The sequence below is a fragment of the Candoia aspera genome, chromosome 1, assembly GCF_035149785.1.
Source record: "Candoia aspera isolate rCanAsp1 chromosome 1, rCanAsp1.hap2, whole genome shotgun sequence".
In the NCBI taxonomy this organism is placed as follows: domain Eukaryota; kingdom Metazoa; phylum Chordata; class Lepidosauria; order Squamata; family Boidae; genus Candoia; species Candoia aspera.
Window position 1 is genome coordinate 272,023,394 of NC_086153.1, and position 16,569 is coordinate 272,039,962.

Here is a 16,569-nt window from a genome sequence, read left to right on the forward strand (position 1 = left end):
TGAAAGAGAGGGACTGGTCCAAAGTCACCCAGCCGGCTTTCATGCCTAAGGTGGAACTAGAACTCACAGTCTCCCGGTTTCTAGCCTGGAGCCTTAACCTCTAGACCAAACTGGCTATTGAACTTAAACTACTCATTCACACCACATTTGGGGTGTGACAGAAGAAACAGTTGGAAACCCTGAGAGATGCAAATGGAAGATGAAGTAATCTATACCCTCCCATAATATTCCATGAATGAACAGCACAGCTGTATAATAAATCATAGAATTGTAGAGTTGGAAGGTGCCATTTGGGCCCTCTGGTCCAATCTCCTTCTCAGCACAAGAATCAAATTTAAATCATTCCCAACAAATGCCTGTCTAACCTCCACATGAAACCTCCAAAGAAGAACAATCTACCACATCTCTGAATAATTGGTTCCACAGTTGAACTGCTTTTACTATTAGGAAGTTTCTTTCAATATTCAATCAGAATCTGCCTTCCCGCAACTTCTGCCCATTATTCTGTGTTTTATACAAGAAAACAAACAGATGTTGACCTTTTTTAATGTAAAAGTTATTTGAAGAGTATTAGCATACTCTTAACATATTTTTTCAAGAGTAAACTTATTTAGTTCTCTCAGTCTCTCCTTGTAAAATGTAGTTTCCAGTCCCCTGATCAGTCTCATTGCCCTTCTCTGCTCCTGTTCTGGTTTCTCTGAATCCTATTTAAAGTGTAGTACCCAGAAATGGAAAGTTTGTTTATTAATTTGTTTACAGCCAAATCACACTACTGGCTCATCTTTGCTTTCCAATAACCTGCTATTCCAAGATCTTTTTACAAGTACTATTACCAAGCCACATAGTTCCCCAGCCTATAGCTGTGGATTTGATTTTGGTTTCCTACGTGAAGAACTTTACATTTGTCAAATTTCATTCTGTTACATTTAGTCTATTCTTCAATCTGTCAAGAAGGTTTTGAATTTTATTTATAGCATTAGCTATCACATCCATTATTGTGCCATCTGCAAATCTGATAAGCATTACCTCCAGCTCTTCATTCAAATCATAAATAAAAATATCAAAGAACAGAGAGCCCAGGACTGAACCTTGGAGCATCACACTTGATATTTAAATCTAGTTTGATAAGGAATCATTGAAGAGTGTTCTTTGAGTATGATGTTTGAACCAGCTATGTGGCCACTTAACTGTCATGCTAGCAGCCTAAACTTAATAGATTGCTAATCAAAATATTATGAGACACCTGGTCAAATGCTTTGCTGAAATCAAAATATATAACACATCTCTCAGCCCAATTCATCCATTTGTAAGGAAAAATCAGGGGAATAATACATGCTCCTTCCAAATTGCTTATTGGAAGGAAGACAAAAATAACAATTTTTTAAAATGTTATTAAATGCTGCAACTTATTATTATAAGCCTACTTTAAAAAAACAAATTACTTAACTTGCTAACCACTTTATACTACATCCATCCATGACAGAACAAAGCATCTTCACGTTTTCATACCTGATCAAAGGCTTAAAGAGAATCAGCAGTGTCTTGATGAACATAGTTGGGTGCACAATGAACAATGCTTTGATGTTCTTTTTGTACCTGAAAAACAAAGGTTTATGATTTATCTAAAACATTTCTCTTCTTAACTGAAAGGAACTTGATTTGCTATTAAGAAAAATAGGGAATAAACCTAAAGCTAGCAAACTATATCAGCTTTTGCATATTCTCCTTTTTATTTCTGATTACATATTTTGTCCTTATCCAGACCATTTTGAACCTTCTAAAATCCAAAACCACAGCCACTCACTTGCGATCAAATTCCCGGTAGGCATCCCGCAGCCAACTTAGAGATGGTTTATTTTCACTGGTCAGACCATGATGCAGATATACTAGGGTGTAGTCACTCTCCACATACTGGTCCAATGTATACTTCAAATAGCTGAAGGAAAAGACATGGCTGTCAGTACTTATATCTCATAATCGAAGTAAGAACAATATTGTTTCTCTATATAAAGACAGATATGGATTCTAAAATGTGGATGGGAATAGCTGAAAAACAAACTACGAGTGTTTGAAGAATTTTCCCTTAACAGTTGGTCAAAAATCATTGTCATCTGAAGATCTGAATGTTTAGAGAAATTCCAAGATTAAGCTTGATCAAGTCAAGCAGAGCAACACTCACCCTAGCAGCTTCACATGATCAAGCTGATAGCTAGGAGGCATCCGGCAGGCACTGAACAAAATTACTTTCCGCCCATACTTATCATCACCTAGGACAGAAATGCTACATGTCACAGCATATAGCACAAAGCAAGGAGCACCATAATAGGAAAGCAATGAAGCTAGCTTAGTCACATGCTTAAATATTCCAATATCATTTTCAACTCAACACAAAAGTAAAAACTGCCACATAACATTTGCTGGAAAAAGTCCTGTGACAGGGTTTGGAGATGGCTAGCATTTGAGACAAACCAAATGTCCTACTAATGAAAGATGGAGGAGTGATTTAAAAAAAAAAGTGATAAAGATAATGGTAACCCTGGGCCATGAAAAGTCAATGTGGATTTGCTCTCTTTAACTCAACTTAGCAACATCCACAGCATCATCATGACAAATATTTGTGATTCCAAACCAAAGGGGAAAAAAGACCTTCCCAACGCACAATCTGAAAAGAAGTAACTTGCTGTAGCTTTTCCCCAGTGCATCCAGTCTCTCAGCACCTGCTGTTCCTGTGTATTCAGAATGGAAAAGGAAAATCCCCACTAGGAAGCAAAGCAAACAAACTAAAAAATTATATAATAATGAACTGTCCTCAAGCACTATCAACTGTAAAGCAAACCAGCAACCTGCAGAGTCACAAGTACTTCTGCTACTGACTTAGCACATATTATGTAAAATAATCATTAATGTTTTTTGCAGCCCATAATCATGCAGATGACTAAGCAAGTCTGTGGCAATACAGTCTTAGACATGACAGACCAATAGGTATCTGTTTATAAGCTTTCTCCAGTTTTTTTCATTACTATCCGATTACATCTAATGTGAAAGTTACATCATCAACAGAAGTCTTTTAAGCAGCCTATAATGTTTAGCGGCATTACTTTGCAACGCTTCAAATGAAGCAAACTCCTTCACAAGAATGTCTCTCTACATACTAAGTATGCAATATATCAGGAGCAATGACCAAGCAAGGGACAGTTTAATGTAAAAGTGGGGAAAAAAAGAGGGGAATTGTACTGAATGAGATAAGAGATAAGAGCTACATCTGGACTCATTTGAAATAAACATTGCTTACGTAAAGGACTGGTGCAAATAACAACTACAAATGGAATCTGCAACTAGGCTGGATTACTCATTGTCCATGTTTCCAGACACTCCGTTTTCCTCATTCCCCATTTTTCTATGCCTTTTACCCAGAGTTCAGCATCATTCCATGCCTATTAAGTATATTTGTCCTTATTAGCTTGTATTTGGAAGTCCCCCTCCTAAGATTTTTCTTTTTTCTGATTTTGTACTTTTGCAAACATTAGGATTTGCCATTCAAGCACATGATGGTAGAAGGTACTTGTGACAAAATGTCATAAGAGAGACATAAAACCAGGACAGCAATGCAGAACTAACCTGGAACAATTATACACAGCTACAGCCAAGTCACAAGACCAACATCCAATAGCTTATCCCATGGTTGCCCAAAAATAAACAAAGTACCTCACTAAGAAACATCCATATAGTTCCCGACAATTAAATGACTATGAAAGAGTACTCATATCCAATGTATGCACTCGAGTAGATTGCAGATGCTCTTAATAGTTTACTGGAATAACATCGTTTTGCAGCTAATACAGCACAATGGAACCCCTCTACGATTTTTTCATCTTCTATCTATTTCAATGAAGGCAGATATACTTCTCTGTTCTGCAGGATGGTATACTGTATATTATAGTCAAAGAGAAAAGATCCTTAAAAAAAAGTTGCAAAAAAGACTAGTCCCACCAATAGTCTGGCAGTGTTTCTTAGCTTATAAACTGTACTGCTTTTCAGAAACTCTGTGTGAATATTATTTTTCTTTGACAAAGTGGTTGTTTCAGCATGAATTTATGAAATGAGAATTGATAACGGGCTTTAAATATGGTCCGGTTAATGCTTCTGATGTGGAATTTCAGTACCCACTCACAATGAGGAAACGTTCCATAATCGTCTAGTCATCTGTTGACTAATTTGACGAAACTTGCTAGTAAAAAAACAGAACAGTCAAAAACATCTCTAAATGCAGGATGAAATTATATAGTCTTCTACTGCTCTACAGCAGCATTTCTGAATGGTCAATAAGGTAACAAAGACTTTTGCAATGGATAATCTGGCTGCCACCTATTTGTGTTAACAGAATGCAGCATATATAATTAGAGTTTAAATTCAACATTCTGAGTTTTAATTTAAACGTGGAAACTAAGTAACACAGAAATGGCTGGATCTTCTGGAAATTGTTCATAGATAATGATCTCCATCTTCGACTTTTAATTTTAGAGGAAACCCAATTCCCGACTTAGAAGAATCAAGATCAGTTCAAATCATGATTATACTTAATTTCACAGCTTCCTGATTGCCCTAACAAAGCATTCTATAACATTTTTCAAAGCAAAGGATGAAACCTTCTAATAACTTGATTACTTCCAACTTGTCTAATGTCAACAAGGTTAATTATTATTGTGTTTTAGTTTTGAAACTTTAAAAAATGGCTATCATTTATGAAGTATGACAACCCATTATACCATAATATATGTCCTAATACAAATATTTCTGTATGACTCAGGGAGAAACATTTCTACTGATAATTGAATTCCGTGTGTAACGAATAATAAACAATGATTAAATTCCCATTGTTCCAAAGCATGTATACTTCAATAAACAAAAGCAGCTATGAAACTGAGTTGTTGAATTTTTATATGAATGCTGCATTGTAAGAATATCACATTACACATCAGAAATTCCTCGGTGTACTTAGAAAATATGTCACTGTTGACATACAATACAGATCTGCAGTGTCTCTCAGACTATCTTCAAGTAAACTGAAATGTTTCCAGGGTTATGAGTGATTTCAAAATTGTCCAGGATACTTGAAATTCAAGCAACAAATCCAATGTGAGATAAAGTTTCTGAATCACACAGCCCAGTTTCTATGAAAATCTACAGTGAAACCTCCATTTTAACTGCAGACCAAGCTTATCAATTAGAAATGTTACGCTATCATAGAGCAAAAAAGTGTAAAATATACCAAGTTACAATATAGATGGAGATTTTAAAATTAGTTTTGACATGGAAACTCCTCCTGGGCACACATTATATAGTTTAAAGTACACTATATTTTTTTCTTCTAAAAATTCTTTAGTTAGTAAGCCAGCCATACTTCTCAATCTGAGGTTCTTTCCATGAATAAAGACCTAACTGAGTACAGAAGCAACATATTATTTAAAAAGCATTTCCTCAAAGGAAGTTTCAGAAAGCAGGAATGACCTGATTAATACTGAGGGCTGTATTGTTACAAGAACCACAATAAAATTTTCTTCTCTAGAATTGTCCTTCCTCCTTTTAATGCACTGTCTAGCTGAAGAAATAATGCTAAAAAATAGCATGCTGAAATGAACTTGGCTATAATTGATAAACAAAAAATTGTAAGCAACAGCAACTAGGAAACTCAACAATAGCAAACTTGAGAAGCCATACCTAGGTAATGCAGTATGAGAGTGCCCACAGTCTCTCTCTGAGTGAGGTGGGCAGTGAATAAATTTGATATATAAATAAAGAAATAAATTGTTAGGCTAAGGATGAACAAGATTAGAAACAGGCAAAATATTTAACAGCTCAGGGAGCTTTCTTTTCCACCCTTCCTGATGACAGTGTCTTTCATTCCACTTTCAAAAACATAAATTAAGATGACTTAAGAAAAGAAGAGATAACGGCTACATTTACAAATTTTAAAGTGGAAATTGTCAATGTTTCAAAATTAATCAACCACAGGTGAAGATAAACATATCCTCATAGACATTGAAAATACAATCTTCAAGAAATGTAAGCTTATGACTATTTACAGGAAGAGATGATAAAAATGGAAAAGCCATGAAATAAACAGATCTGAAGTAGATTTGGAAGAAAGTAGCAATCATAGCATTCACATTGGTTCTAAAAGAAAGTGCTCAAAGTAGTGCCAAAGCACAGAGGATAAAAAACTGCAAATTTTCTAGATTTCAGGAATCAGTTTTGATAAATTTAGTGATGTCAGTAACAGTAACTATTTCCTAATGGGTAGAGTACCCATCACCATCCAAGAAAAAAGAAGTTAACAGATGAGAATAGAAACACCCAACATAAGTCCACCAGCTAACATCCACTGCAGAGCTCTGCCAGGAAATTTCAAAGTCCCATATTCAGTTTAGAGAGGTAATGAAGGTAATATGACCAAAATGGCTGTATCACCAGTTTAGAAGCATGGCTGCAATCTACTTGGCATATTGCACAACGAGTGAACTTTGAGGTCCGGGATGCAACCCTCAGCTTCACAGAATTTGGGCTCCCTTGAGATAACCCAGCCACAGGCCACAGTCATGCTAAAGAATACCATGATCTTAAATGCCAATGACAAGAAGACTAGGCATTTTACCTACCTGGCTGGGCCCCATCAAGTACACCCTGCCCTGGAGGAATAGAAACAAAGTTACATTATGCCAAAAGAACAAGTCCTTTTAGCCAAACTGACTCCTTGGACTGATGAGAAAGGGTGGAATAAAATCTACATGCAAACACAAAGAAACACAGAGTATCAGAACATTCCTGTTTTTTGTTTCCTGTTGCTACTGTCTTAAAAAAATAGATTACTGTTCCTTGCTAAATCTAGGAGTTAATACCATTTTCCAGACTCTCCAAATCTAAATAAACACTTTTTGTTGCATTCTGCTTTTTTCTATACTAGAGAGAAATACACATTTCTGGCTGTCACAATAAAGTCTGGCTTTTTCAGACTACAAAACTTATTTAAACATAAAGATGCTCTCAGAATGTCTCACAAAGTCTGACTTCTTTCATTCACTGAATTTCCCTTAAAAAGTGTGAACTGAAAACAAAAGTTTAAACTCAGATATTCCTATGTCTATTTCATAATCCTTTTATAACAGTAGAGAATCAGGATATTGTGGATAAAACATGTAACTCAAAGAATCCACCACTATTTTCACTTCGCTTGCACATTTTGAAACTCGGGGTAACTGATCACATAAGCAGCAATCTCAGTTTCTTGAATTTCATGTAAACAACATCTATTCAGGAATAGCAAGTCTCTGATTATCACATTAATATCCAAGAAAGCTGGTACACACAGCATAGCAAAAACTAGTAGCCAGTCACAACAAACAAACAAACAAATATGCTATTATTGGGAGAAGAGACTAACATCTCTTCAAGTGTTCTCCAATCTAGAGTCCTCCGGATACTGTATGTATGAGCCACACTGGCTGAGGAGCATGGGAGTTGAAGCCCAATAAAAGTGCAGGGCTCTAGAGGATCTAAAAATTATTGCTGAAATATACTGATGCATTTGATGAAAAGAGAACATATCCTCTGAATTACAGCTTCCCTGTTTTATCACAGCTTGCTATCCTCAGCCATACTTCAGTCTGATATTTTATATTTACCTCCTTGCTCTGACTTCCTCCTTAATTACTTCTAACTTGCCACTTAGTTGTTCTGTGGCAAGTATCTAAAAAGTAGAAAGAAAAGAAGAAGAAGAAGATGAAGAAGAACAAGAACAAGAAGAACAAGAAGAACTACTACTACTACTACTACTACTACTACTACTGGTTTCTGACCACCCTCTCCCTTCTGTACATTTACTAATTTGTGATATTTGTGGATATTCAGGCTCCCTTAAAAGCCAGACTATACAGTAACTAGTTATATTTACCATGCTGCATGATGTGTTGCATGTATGGGAACCATTCTTGCTTAAATTGGATGAAAATTGTTGAGAACTGTTGGGTCCAGTGATGGCTTCCTGATTAGGGTGTGCACCACTACCACATTCAAGGCAGGCAGAAGCACCCCTCTCTCAAGGAAGAATATATCACCACATGGACCCAAACATATATCATCCCCTGGGAGGCCTTTACCAACAAGAGGGCATGGGTCTAATAAACAAGTGGCCAGACTAACAGTTGTGACGATTCTGTCCACTTCCCCAGAAGTCACAGCATCAAATACTTTCCAGGTAACAGGACAAAACAATGCCTTTGTCATCTCAGCAGGACCTGGCCAGTTGGAGTTTAATTCAGAGCAGATTCAAGCAATTTTATCCACCAGATACATAGAGTAATCCCCACAGCAACTCTGTCAATGTTCTTGTAACCTGTCCCTCCCCAGCAGGGAATTGGTCACCTTAAACATGGCTACCAGCCAGCTATCTGCAGACATGATAAGAGCATAAAAATTACTATGTTTTGCAGCTCTTAGTGCTACAATGAAATCCCTAAAATGGACTCTCACACTTGGTCGGGTTCACTCTCTGTCTTTTTCCAATGACACTCTAGGTATCTTTTCTGTTGTTTCATCTCCCTAGGGTCCTCAGAAAACCAGGGAACCCCATGACACTGACAGAGAGGGGCTACATAGGAACAATCTAATCCAAAGCCCTTGTTACACAACCATTCCAAGCAGAGATCAAGCCTCAGTCAATACCAAATCCCCAGGAAAATCTCAAGCTCTCTCTGAAACCCATCTGGCTCCACTTAGGTCAGACCAATAAAATTGGCCCTACCTCCCTGCAGGAGTGGAGGAAGGAAAATATTACCAGAGGAAAGCAATCAGAGAGTGATCTGACCATAAGAAAGGACTGATGGAAATCATGTTTGAACTGTCCTGAAATAAAAACCAGCTCTAATGTGTGACCACCTGTATGTGGGGGGCCCTCAAGGGTCAGGTCCATGGTGGGCATGGTGGGCATGAACTCCTGAACCGCATGAGGTCAATTTAAAGTCTCCCAGAACTATCAGTCTTGGATACTCCATGGTCAGCTCAGTGATGAAATCAAGTAGCTCAAATAGGGATTTGAGACTGGTATAGCAGCAAAATACAGTTGTTCCCTAGAGTTCAGCTTCAATGACAGGATCTGGAATCCAGTTATTTGCAACACAAAGCCTTTGAAAGCCATTAGGGCTTCCCAGATGACAACTGCCACTCTCCCCAGCCCCATGCCTGGGATTGTGGCAGGTGTAAAACCTGAAACCCAGGTGGGGGACATCACCCTCCATGCACCCAAGTCTTCGTTTTACCTGCTAAGTCAGTTACCTCATTCTCGATAAGGTCATAGATACACACTGATCTGGCATTTGACAGCACCAGCCAGAAACCAGGGCCACCGACAAAGTGGTGACCAGGCATTGAGGTTGAATACTAGGAGCTGAAAGTGGAATTGGTATCAAATATAAGCAGTTTTAAAGTTTCCTTTCCACTTCAAAATCAATGTTGATTGTACTAAACTGAAAGTTCCTGTACTACCTTTCCATAATTTAGCAGGATTCTTATGAAAATACTTGACTACTTCTATATAAAGTGCTCAAATGAAAAATGAACAAAATTTTTGTGGTTTTATTTTACTTTAACTTGTTTTAATGTAACCTTGCGGCAAAAATGAGCAATGTGCATTTGTGGACACTCCTCCTTTATATTTATTAAATACCTTCAAGACTTATTTGTATATAATTGACCTTTGGCTAATTTAATTTCACAACTGAACATATCCTAGGGAAAGTGACAAATAATCAAACATTGGCCACCAACAATCTGCCTTCATTATCTTTCAGAATGCCCCTGAAAGACACTGGGAAGCTAGAAACAATGGGAAGCACTCCTAGTCAACTCTTTTCCATAAAAGACAACAAGTGACTCCATCGCTGGTGCCCAGTTAAGAGAGAAGGTATTAGAATATGCAACTGAGAGAGAACTACGGAGGATCAAAGAAAAACATCACCCAATGTAATGATAAAATATGTAAATCAACAGGATGTGAGAAAGTCCATTGTCACACTACTGATATTTTAGAAATGCAATTAGAGAAACTGGATTAGCAGCTATGGCTTCATTGGATGCAGACAGAGCCTTAGATATAGTGCAGATTAAATTTTTGGAACTTCTGATTTTATCAGTTGGATGTGGTATCTTAATCCAATAATAAATGGAATCATTTCTTCATCTGTTAAAATGGCTTGTGGAACTCAATAAGATTATCCTTTAATCCCTCTCATATTTAATTTGGTATTAGAATCACTGGTTTAATTCAGCATTAGAATCAAAAGCCTATTTTATGAAACCATGAAAAGAGGTTCGGGGTATAAAAATGGCTAGGATGGACCATAAACTGTCCTTATACTGTATCTTAATGATATTTTGAGTCTTACTGGCCATTATAGTACTTTTCCTAAATATGTGGAAATTATTTAGCAGTTTGGTAAACTGCCAGGTTATTCACTCAACTAGAGTAAGAATAATATACATATCCAGTTGGATCTAGTGCATCTGATCAAATCTGTAACAAATCAGATTTTATTTACTGTATTAATTCCTTTAAGTATTTATTTATTTATTTATCTATCAAATTTGTCGCCGCCCATCTCCTCTGACTGGAGGGACTCTGGGTGGTTTACAATATAGAATAAATATACAATAAAAACTCAAATAAATATATAAATAAAATTCTAACAAAATCCCATTAAAACTAAAACAATTTCTTAACTACCCCAGCTCATAAAATCCAGATGGCTATGATCTCTTCAATCATTATGTAGGAGGGGCACTTTAAGGCACTAGCCAACCCCAAGTATTTTGGAATAATTCCTAGGAAAACCTCTTTGTTAACTTAAACATTGTAAACTGTTAAACTCAGATTCACATTGATATAATAGTTCATTGAACATTCCAAATGATTTATGGGGAAAAATAAATGTTAAGATGAATGTAGTATCTAGAGCAGGGTTTCTCAACCAGGGTTCTGTGGAACTGTAGGGTTCCACGAGAGATCACTAGGGGTTCCCTGGGAGATCACAATTTATTTAAAAAATTATTTTAAATTCAGGCAACTTCTCATTAAAGAGGTAAGCTTCATTCTTTATTTTTAGTTTAAGAACATGGTTAATGCATATATATAGGCCTACACATGAAACAAATATAATATCTTTTCAACTTGTGGCCTATATTTGACCCTGAATGTGCAAGGGCTCCCTGAGGCCTGAAAAATATTTCAAGGGTTTCTTCAGCATTAAAAGATTGAGAAAGGCTGATCTAGATTGTTCTGTATTATCATTATTAGCCTGAATCAATTCCCTGAAGGATGAAGGCCTCTTCATTAAAGGGTATGGATCATAATCTGTCATGCTGGTCCAGTGTAGACTGTTAGGCACGTTTTCCCATATGTCTAGGAGAGAGTGACTGGCCCAAAGACACCCAGCAATCCTAGGGGACGACTATAACTTCAGTCTTCCTGCTCCTAGTCCAGTACCTTAACCACTATATACTCTGGCTCCCATTGTATATATTTCTTAACACACACAAACACACATGAATGAATCCCTATGTTAATTCCTCTAAAGAAATTTAAAGCAAATCATAATCTATTGAAAATTATTTTGCCTTTCTATGGTATAGTCCTCTATTGAATTAAGGAACTGTGAAATGAAAAGTAAGTTTTGAGGTTCAGTCTTCATTTCAACTCTTTGATTATGTGCCATCAAGTCAGTGTCCACTCTTAACAATAATAATTTCCAGCATGATCTGTCCCCAACCTGGCCTTTCAGGTCACCAAATGATGTACCCATAATTGAATTTGTCCAACATGCTGATGGTCATCCTCTTCTTCTCTTTCTTTACATCATTCCCAGCATTATGACATCTCAATGGAGCTGGATCTTCCTATAATGTGTCTAAAATATAAGGTAAGCCTGGTCATTTCTGCCTTGAGTGAAAACTCCAGAATGATTTGTTCTATGATCCATTTGTTTGTTTTCTTAATTATACATGGTATTCTTAGGAGACTTCTCCAACACCAAAGTTCAAAAGGATTAATACTCTTTCTATCCTGCTTTTTTGAAGTCCAACTTTTGCTTCCATACAGTATCACAGGGAATACAATTGCCTGCACGATTCTGATCTTTGTATATACAGACACATCACAGCATCTGAGTATCTTTTCCGAGGCCTTGATGGCTACTCTACCAAGGCTAGTCTGTGGTATATTTCTTGCTGGTTCCTTTATTGTTGATAGTTGATCCTAAAAGGCAGAAGCTATCCACCACTGCAATGTCTTCACTGCCAGTTCTAAGGCTGGTTGCTGTACCTGCTGTTATTAGTTTAGTCTTATTTACACAGCAAATCTAATTTGAGGGACCGCCTCTCCCTGGTAACATGTACCCATCCCATCAGATCCAGCAGGGGAGGCATGTTATGAGTCCTGTCTACTAAGGAATGTTATCTGACCAGATGTCAGGCCTAGTCCAAGAATGACAAGGAATCAACCCAGCCAAACTTCAGTTCTTTATTTGCTCACATCATATAGGCAAGATTGTATATATATACGATGTATAGACAACTCTATAGGTTAGAGTAGAGTAGGTTTAGTCTAAACCTACTCTAACATTTGGTGGATCATTTGGTGACCTACCAGACTAAACCTACTCTACTCTAACCTAAAGGGAAATAACTTGGGACACTCCAGGGCATGGCTTCTCTGAACCTCTTAGTCTTCCCATGTTCTAACTCCGTGTTTTCTCTTATCTTGCTCCCCTCCTTGGAAAGTGCTACCTCCATCCTCAGAATCAGCTGCGTTACTGTAGTCCATCACACAGGACCCAGAAAGAGAGCCTTTTTTGCCATGATGCCCACCCTTTGGAACAACATTCCCCCAGAACTTATGATTGGCACATACAGTTCTGGCCTTTAGGAAAGGCCTGAAAACCTGGCTTTGCCATCTTGCCTGGGGATCCAGTAGTGGTGGTGTGGAGCCTGCTAAATGGCTACTGTATAATGTTAGGAAGGCACTGTCACAGATTTTTTTATGGTTTTAATAGTTTTTATTAAAAAACAGCCCTCAAAAACCTAAGAAGACCCAAACCATCACCATCCTCCCAGCAGACGAAGCCTGAACCACAGTTACCATGAACAGAGCACAATGCATACAAAAGCCAAAGAATTATCGGAGGACAAAGAAAGCTGCATCCCAGTAAACACCAACCCAATACAGAAACTGGACAACCTGATCAAGAGAACCCTCAATGACCTAATGAAGAAAGGTCAAATCACCAAAAGAAGAACAGTGGCGGATGAAAAGCAGTGGACCCATCCTCCCACATTTTTACAGACGCCCAAAACACAAGCCCAACATACCTCTTTGTCCAATTGTATCGTTACCAGGGACCCAAACATACAACATAGCCAAAGAACTTACAAAAAAGCTTGGACATCGCACAGAGGGGAGCAAATATTCTATCAACTGCCCACTACAGTGCCTCCCCAAAAAATCAAAGACCTAAAAATAGAAGATGAAATTATGGTTTAGTTTGATGTCATAGCACTCTTTATGTCCATAGATCCAGAACTAGTGAAAGAATCCACGGCAGCTGTACTACACAACACACCCGACCTAGCCAAATACACTAATATTGAAATACACAGAATTATGGACCTCAACAACCTCTGCTTCTTTACCTACTTTCAGTTTGATGACCACTCTCAGGACTCATAGCAGAGACTGTAATGCAGCCTCTAGAAACTATAGCACTCCCACACATACAACCAAAAGTATAGATCCAGTATGCGGGTGACACTTTCGTCATAATAAAAAAGGAAAAACTAGAGAAAAAATATGAAACAATCAACAGAATCTTCAAAGGAATAACATTCACAAGGGAAGAAGAAAACAACACACTACCCTTCCTGGATCTCTTCATCAGCAGAGGAAATGACAGCAAATTAGAAACACAAGTCTATTGGAAAGCAACCCACACTAACCAAGTGCTGCATTACCAAAGCAACAACCCAACCTCCCACAAGAGGAAATGTGTAAATACGTTTGTCATGTTCACTGATTCAATGTAGTTTATACATCGTAACGTTTCACATGCCATGGCACTGACGCGCGTTTCTGTTTGGGAGGGAGCTGCTGTGAAACCTTGTACCAAGCTCTGTATGTGAAATCAGTACAATGGAATGTGTTTGGGTTATCTTATCTGTTCAAGGCCTTTTCCCGCAGACCATCAGAAACCGTTAGGAGCGCCTGGAATTGTGAACTTGAGAAGATTCTACGGGGGGAGGGATTTCATTTGCACCAAGGGTTTTTAGTTTGAATTTGGCGCGCTTTCATCATTCTCAGCTTTCTCTGTGATCCTGCATACTATTCTTTAATAAATCAGATATCTTTGAATTCCTGTTCATGAGTCTGATAGTGTTTTAGAATAGGCAATCATTACATAAAGCTGAGAATCCCCAAACTTGTACCATTAACTCCTACCAAGATCAGTTTCTTGTGAGGGAAAATAGTTAACGATGGCTGAGTCCAAGCTCACGACCGGGGACTTGAGGAGATGGCTAGCTTGATGCCCGAGTCGACGGTCAATCGTGGAGAACTGAACCTCACCCCAGAACCTTCAGACTCCCAGGATGGACAGAGTTCCAATTCAGATGCGGAGGAATCTAACGATGGGGAAGAGCCAGAGCAACAAGCACCCAGCGAATTGCTCACAGAGTTGATCACATTGGATGAAGCAGAGGAACCCCAGCCAGGGACATCGGGGGCGTCCTGGAAGTATCGGTTCCCACTAACCCCAGACAAAGAATCTACTATGGTGTCAACAGAGAGAAAGCCAAACACGTGAGGGAGGGAGGACTCTCAAACCCCTGAAAGGCTAAGAGTGATGGAGGCCAAAATAGAATCGATAGAGTACATGCTAAGAAACCTGTCTCTGTCATTGGAGGGGCAAGGGAGGTGCGGAGGAGATCCCAGCTTCCCGCAACCATCCCCCATCCTCCCATCCAGACTGCCGGCGGAGCGGGGCCGGAGACGGCTCCGGGATGAATCCCCACCCCGCAGAGCTTGATCACCAGTGTCCCCACCCCGAAGAGGGAAAGCTACTGTAACCTGGGGCCCAACCACTCAAGCAGCTGCTGATTCCGCTCCAACCGGAGTGGGGGCGAGAGACTTTTCTGTCAAGTTTGATGGGGATCCAACCAAGTTATCTTTTTTTAAAACTAATGCTAAGAGTTACATGAGGCAGTTTGGAGCATACTTCCCTTCCGAAGAGGCTAAGATAACTGCCATTGCCACCAAGTTGAAGGGTCGAGCGGCTGACTGGTATGTTCAATTAAGTGATGCTGACTCCCCTCCACTTGATTATTTCGATGATTTCATGTGGGCGTTAAAGCTGCATTTTGAGGATCCTCTGGCCAAGGCAAGAGCTAAGAAGGCGCTGAAGGATCTTACCCAGGGCCAAATGTCCATAGCTGATTACGCCCTAGAGTTTAAGGCTCTAGCTGGGAAAATCCCTGACTGGTCTCAGTCAACCCTAATAGAACGGTTTAAAGAGGGACTCAACCGGGACGTCCTACGGTGGGCATTGTGTAGAGACAACCCAGAGTCATTGTACGACTGGATCTGTCTGGCAGGCAAGGCTGAGTACGCTCAGCATACCTTCATGCAAACTAGAAAATCTGAAAGACCACCTACCACGATGAGGGGACCACGAAGTGCTATAACTGCTGCCCGGCCAAGCTATAGAGCTTGAGATGAGGAGCGAGATCGGCACTACGCGAGGGGTCAGTGTCTCCGATGTGGAAAGGAGGGCCACCAAGCAGCTGATTGCTCAAAAGCCAAAGCTGGAGAGCGAGCGGGGAAGCCGCCGGCCAAATCGCCCCCCCCTCGCGGCGGATGACAGCAGCCAAAGGTACAGCCGACGCTGAGGAAGTAATCTACTCCTCAGAAGAGGCTGAAGCCGACTCTAAGGAGCCGGCGGGAAACGCCAGCCACCTGCCATGAAGAGCACCTGCGGGCAGGTGGAGGAGGATGGGCGCGAAGATGCTATGGTGAGTGCTGACTGTCCCACTTTAGCAGTGAAAGTGAAATTGGGTTCCCGCACAAAAACTACAGAGGTATGGGCTTTAGTGGACTCTGGGTGTTCCAGGTATCTAATTCACCCTGATCTGGTTGCTGCTTTGGACCTGCCTAGCTTCCCCCTCCAGCAGCCTTGATCTTCTCACAGTTGGATGGTTCAACAGCGGGGGGGGGGGGGGGGTCCTGCAACCCATTTCACTGGAACTGTGTCAATGCAAATGGGAAGCCACTGTGAGACTTTGAAATTCATGGTGGCACCTGTTGGCAACCCCTTAGTAATCCTGGGGATCCCCTGGTTGACCTATCGAAGCTCCTATATAAACTGGGAGCACAGAACTGTGACTTTTAAAGATGGATTTTACCAAGCTCCTACAGCAGAGATAGTTGTACGTGCGGGGGTTGGAAGGGCTGCGATCGCCATGTCGTGCCCTGACTTG

General features: G+C 39.6%; 1 protein-coding gene across 2 annotated transcripts in view; it reads right to left on the reverse strand.

The window, feature by feature from the left end:
• The window catches only part of ARHGAP1 (Rho GTPase activating protein 1), a 42,054-nt gene that overhangs the window by 9,839 nt on the left and 15,646 nt on the right, over window positions 1-16,569 (reverse strand). For both annotated transcript variants that reach the window (XM_063289691.1, XM_063289692.1), the window contains exons 4-6: window positions 2,180-2,267; window positions 1,805-1,936; window positions 1,510-1,596 (exon numbers count right to left, since the gene is read on the reverse strand). In XM_063289691.1, coding sequence (XP_063145761.1) covers window positions 1,510-1,596; window positions 1,805-1,936; window positions 2,180-2,267 — 307 coding nt within the window. The remainder of the gene's footprint in view (window positions 1-1,509; window positions 1,597-1,804; window positions 1,937-2,179; window positions 2,268-16,569) is intronic.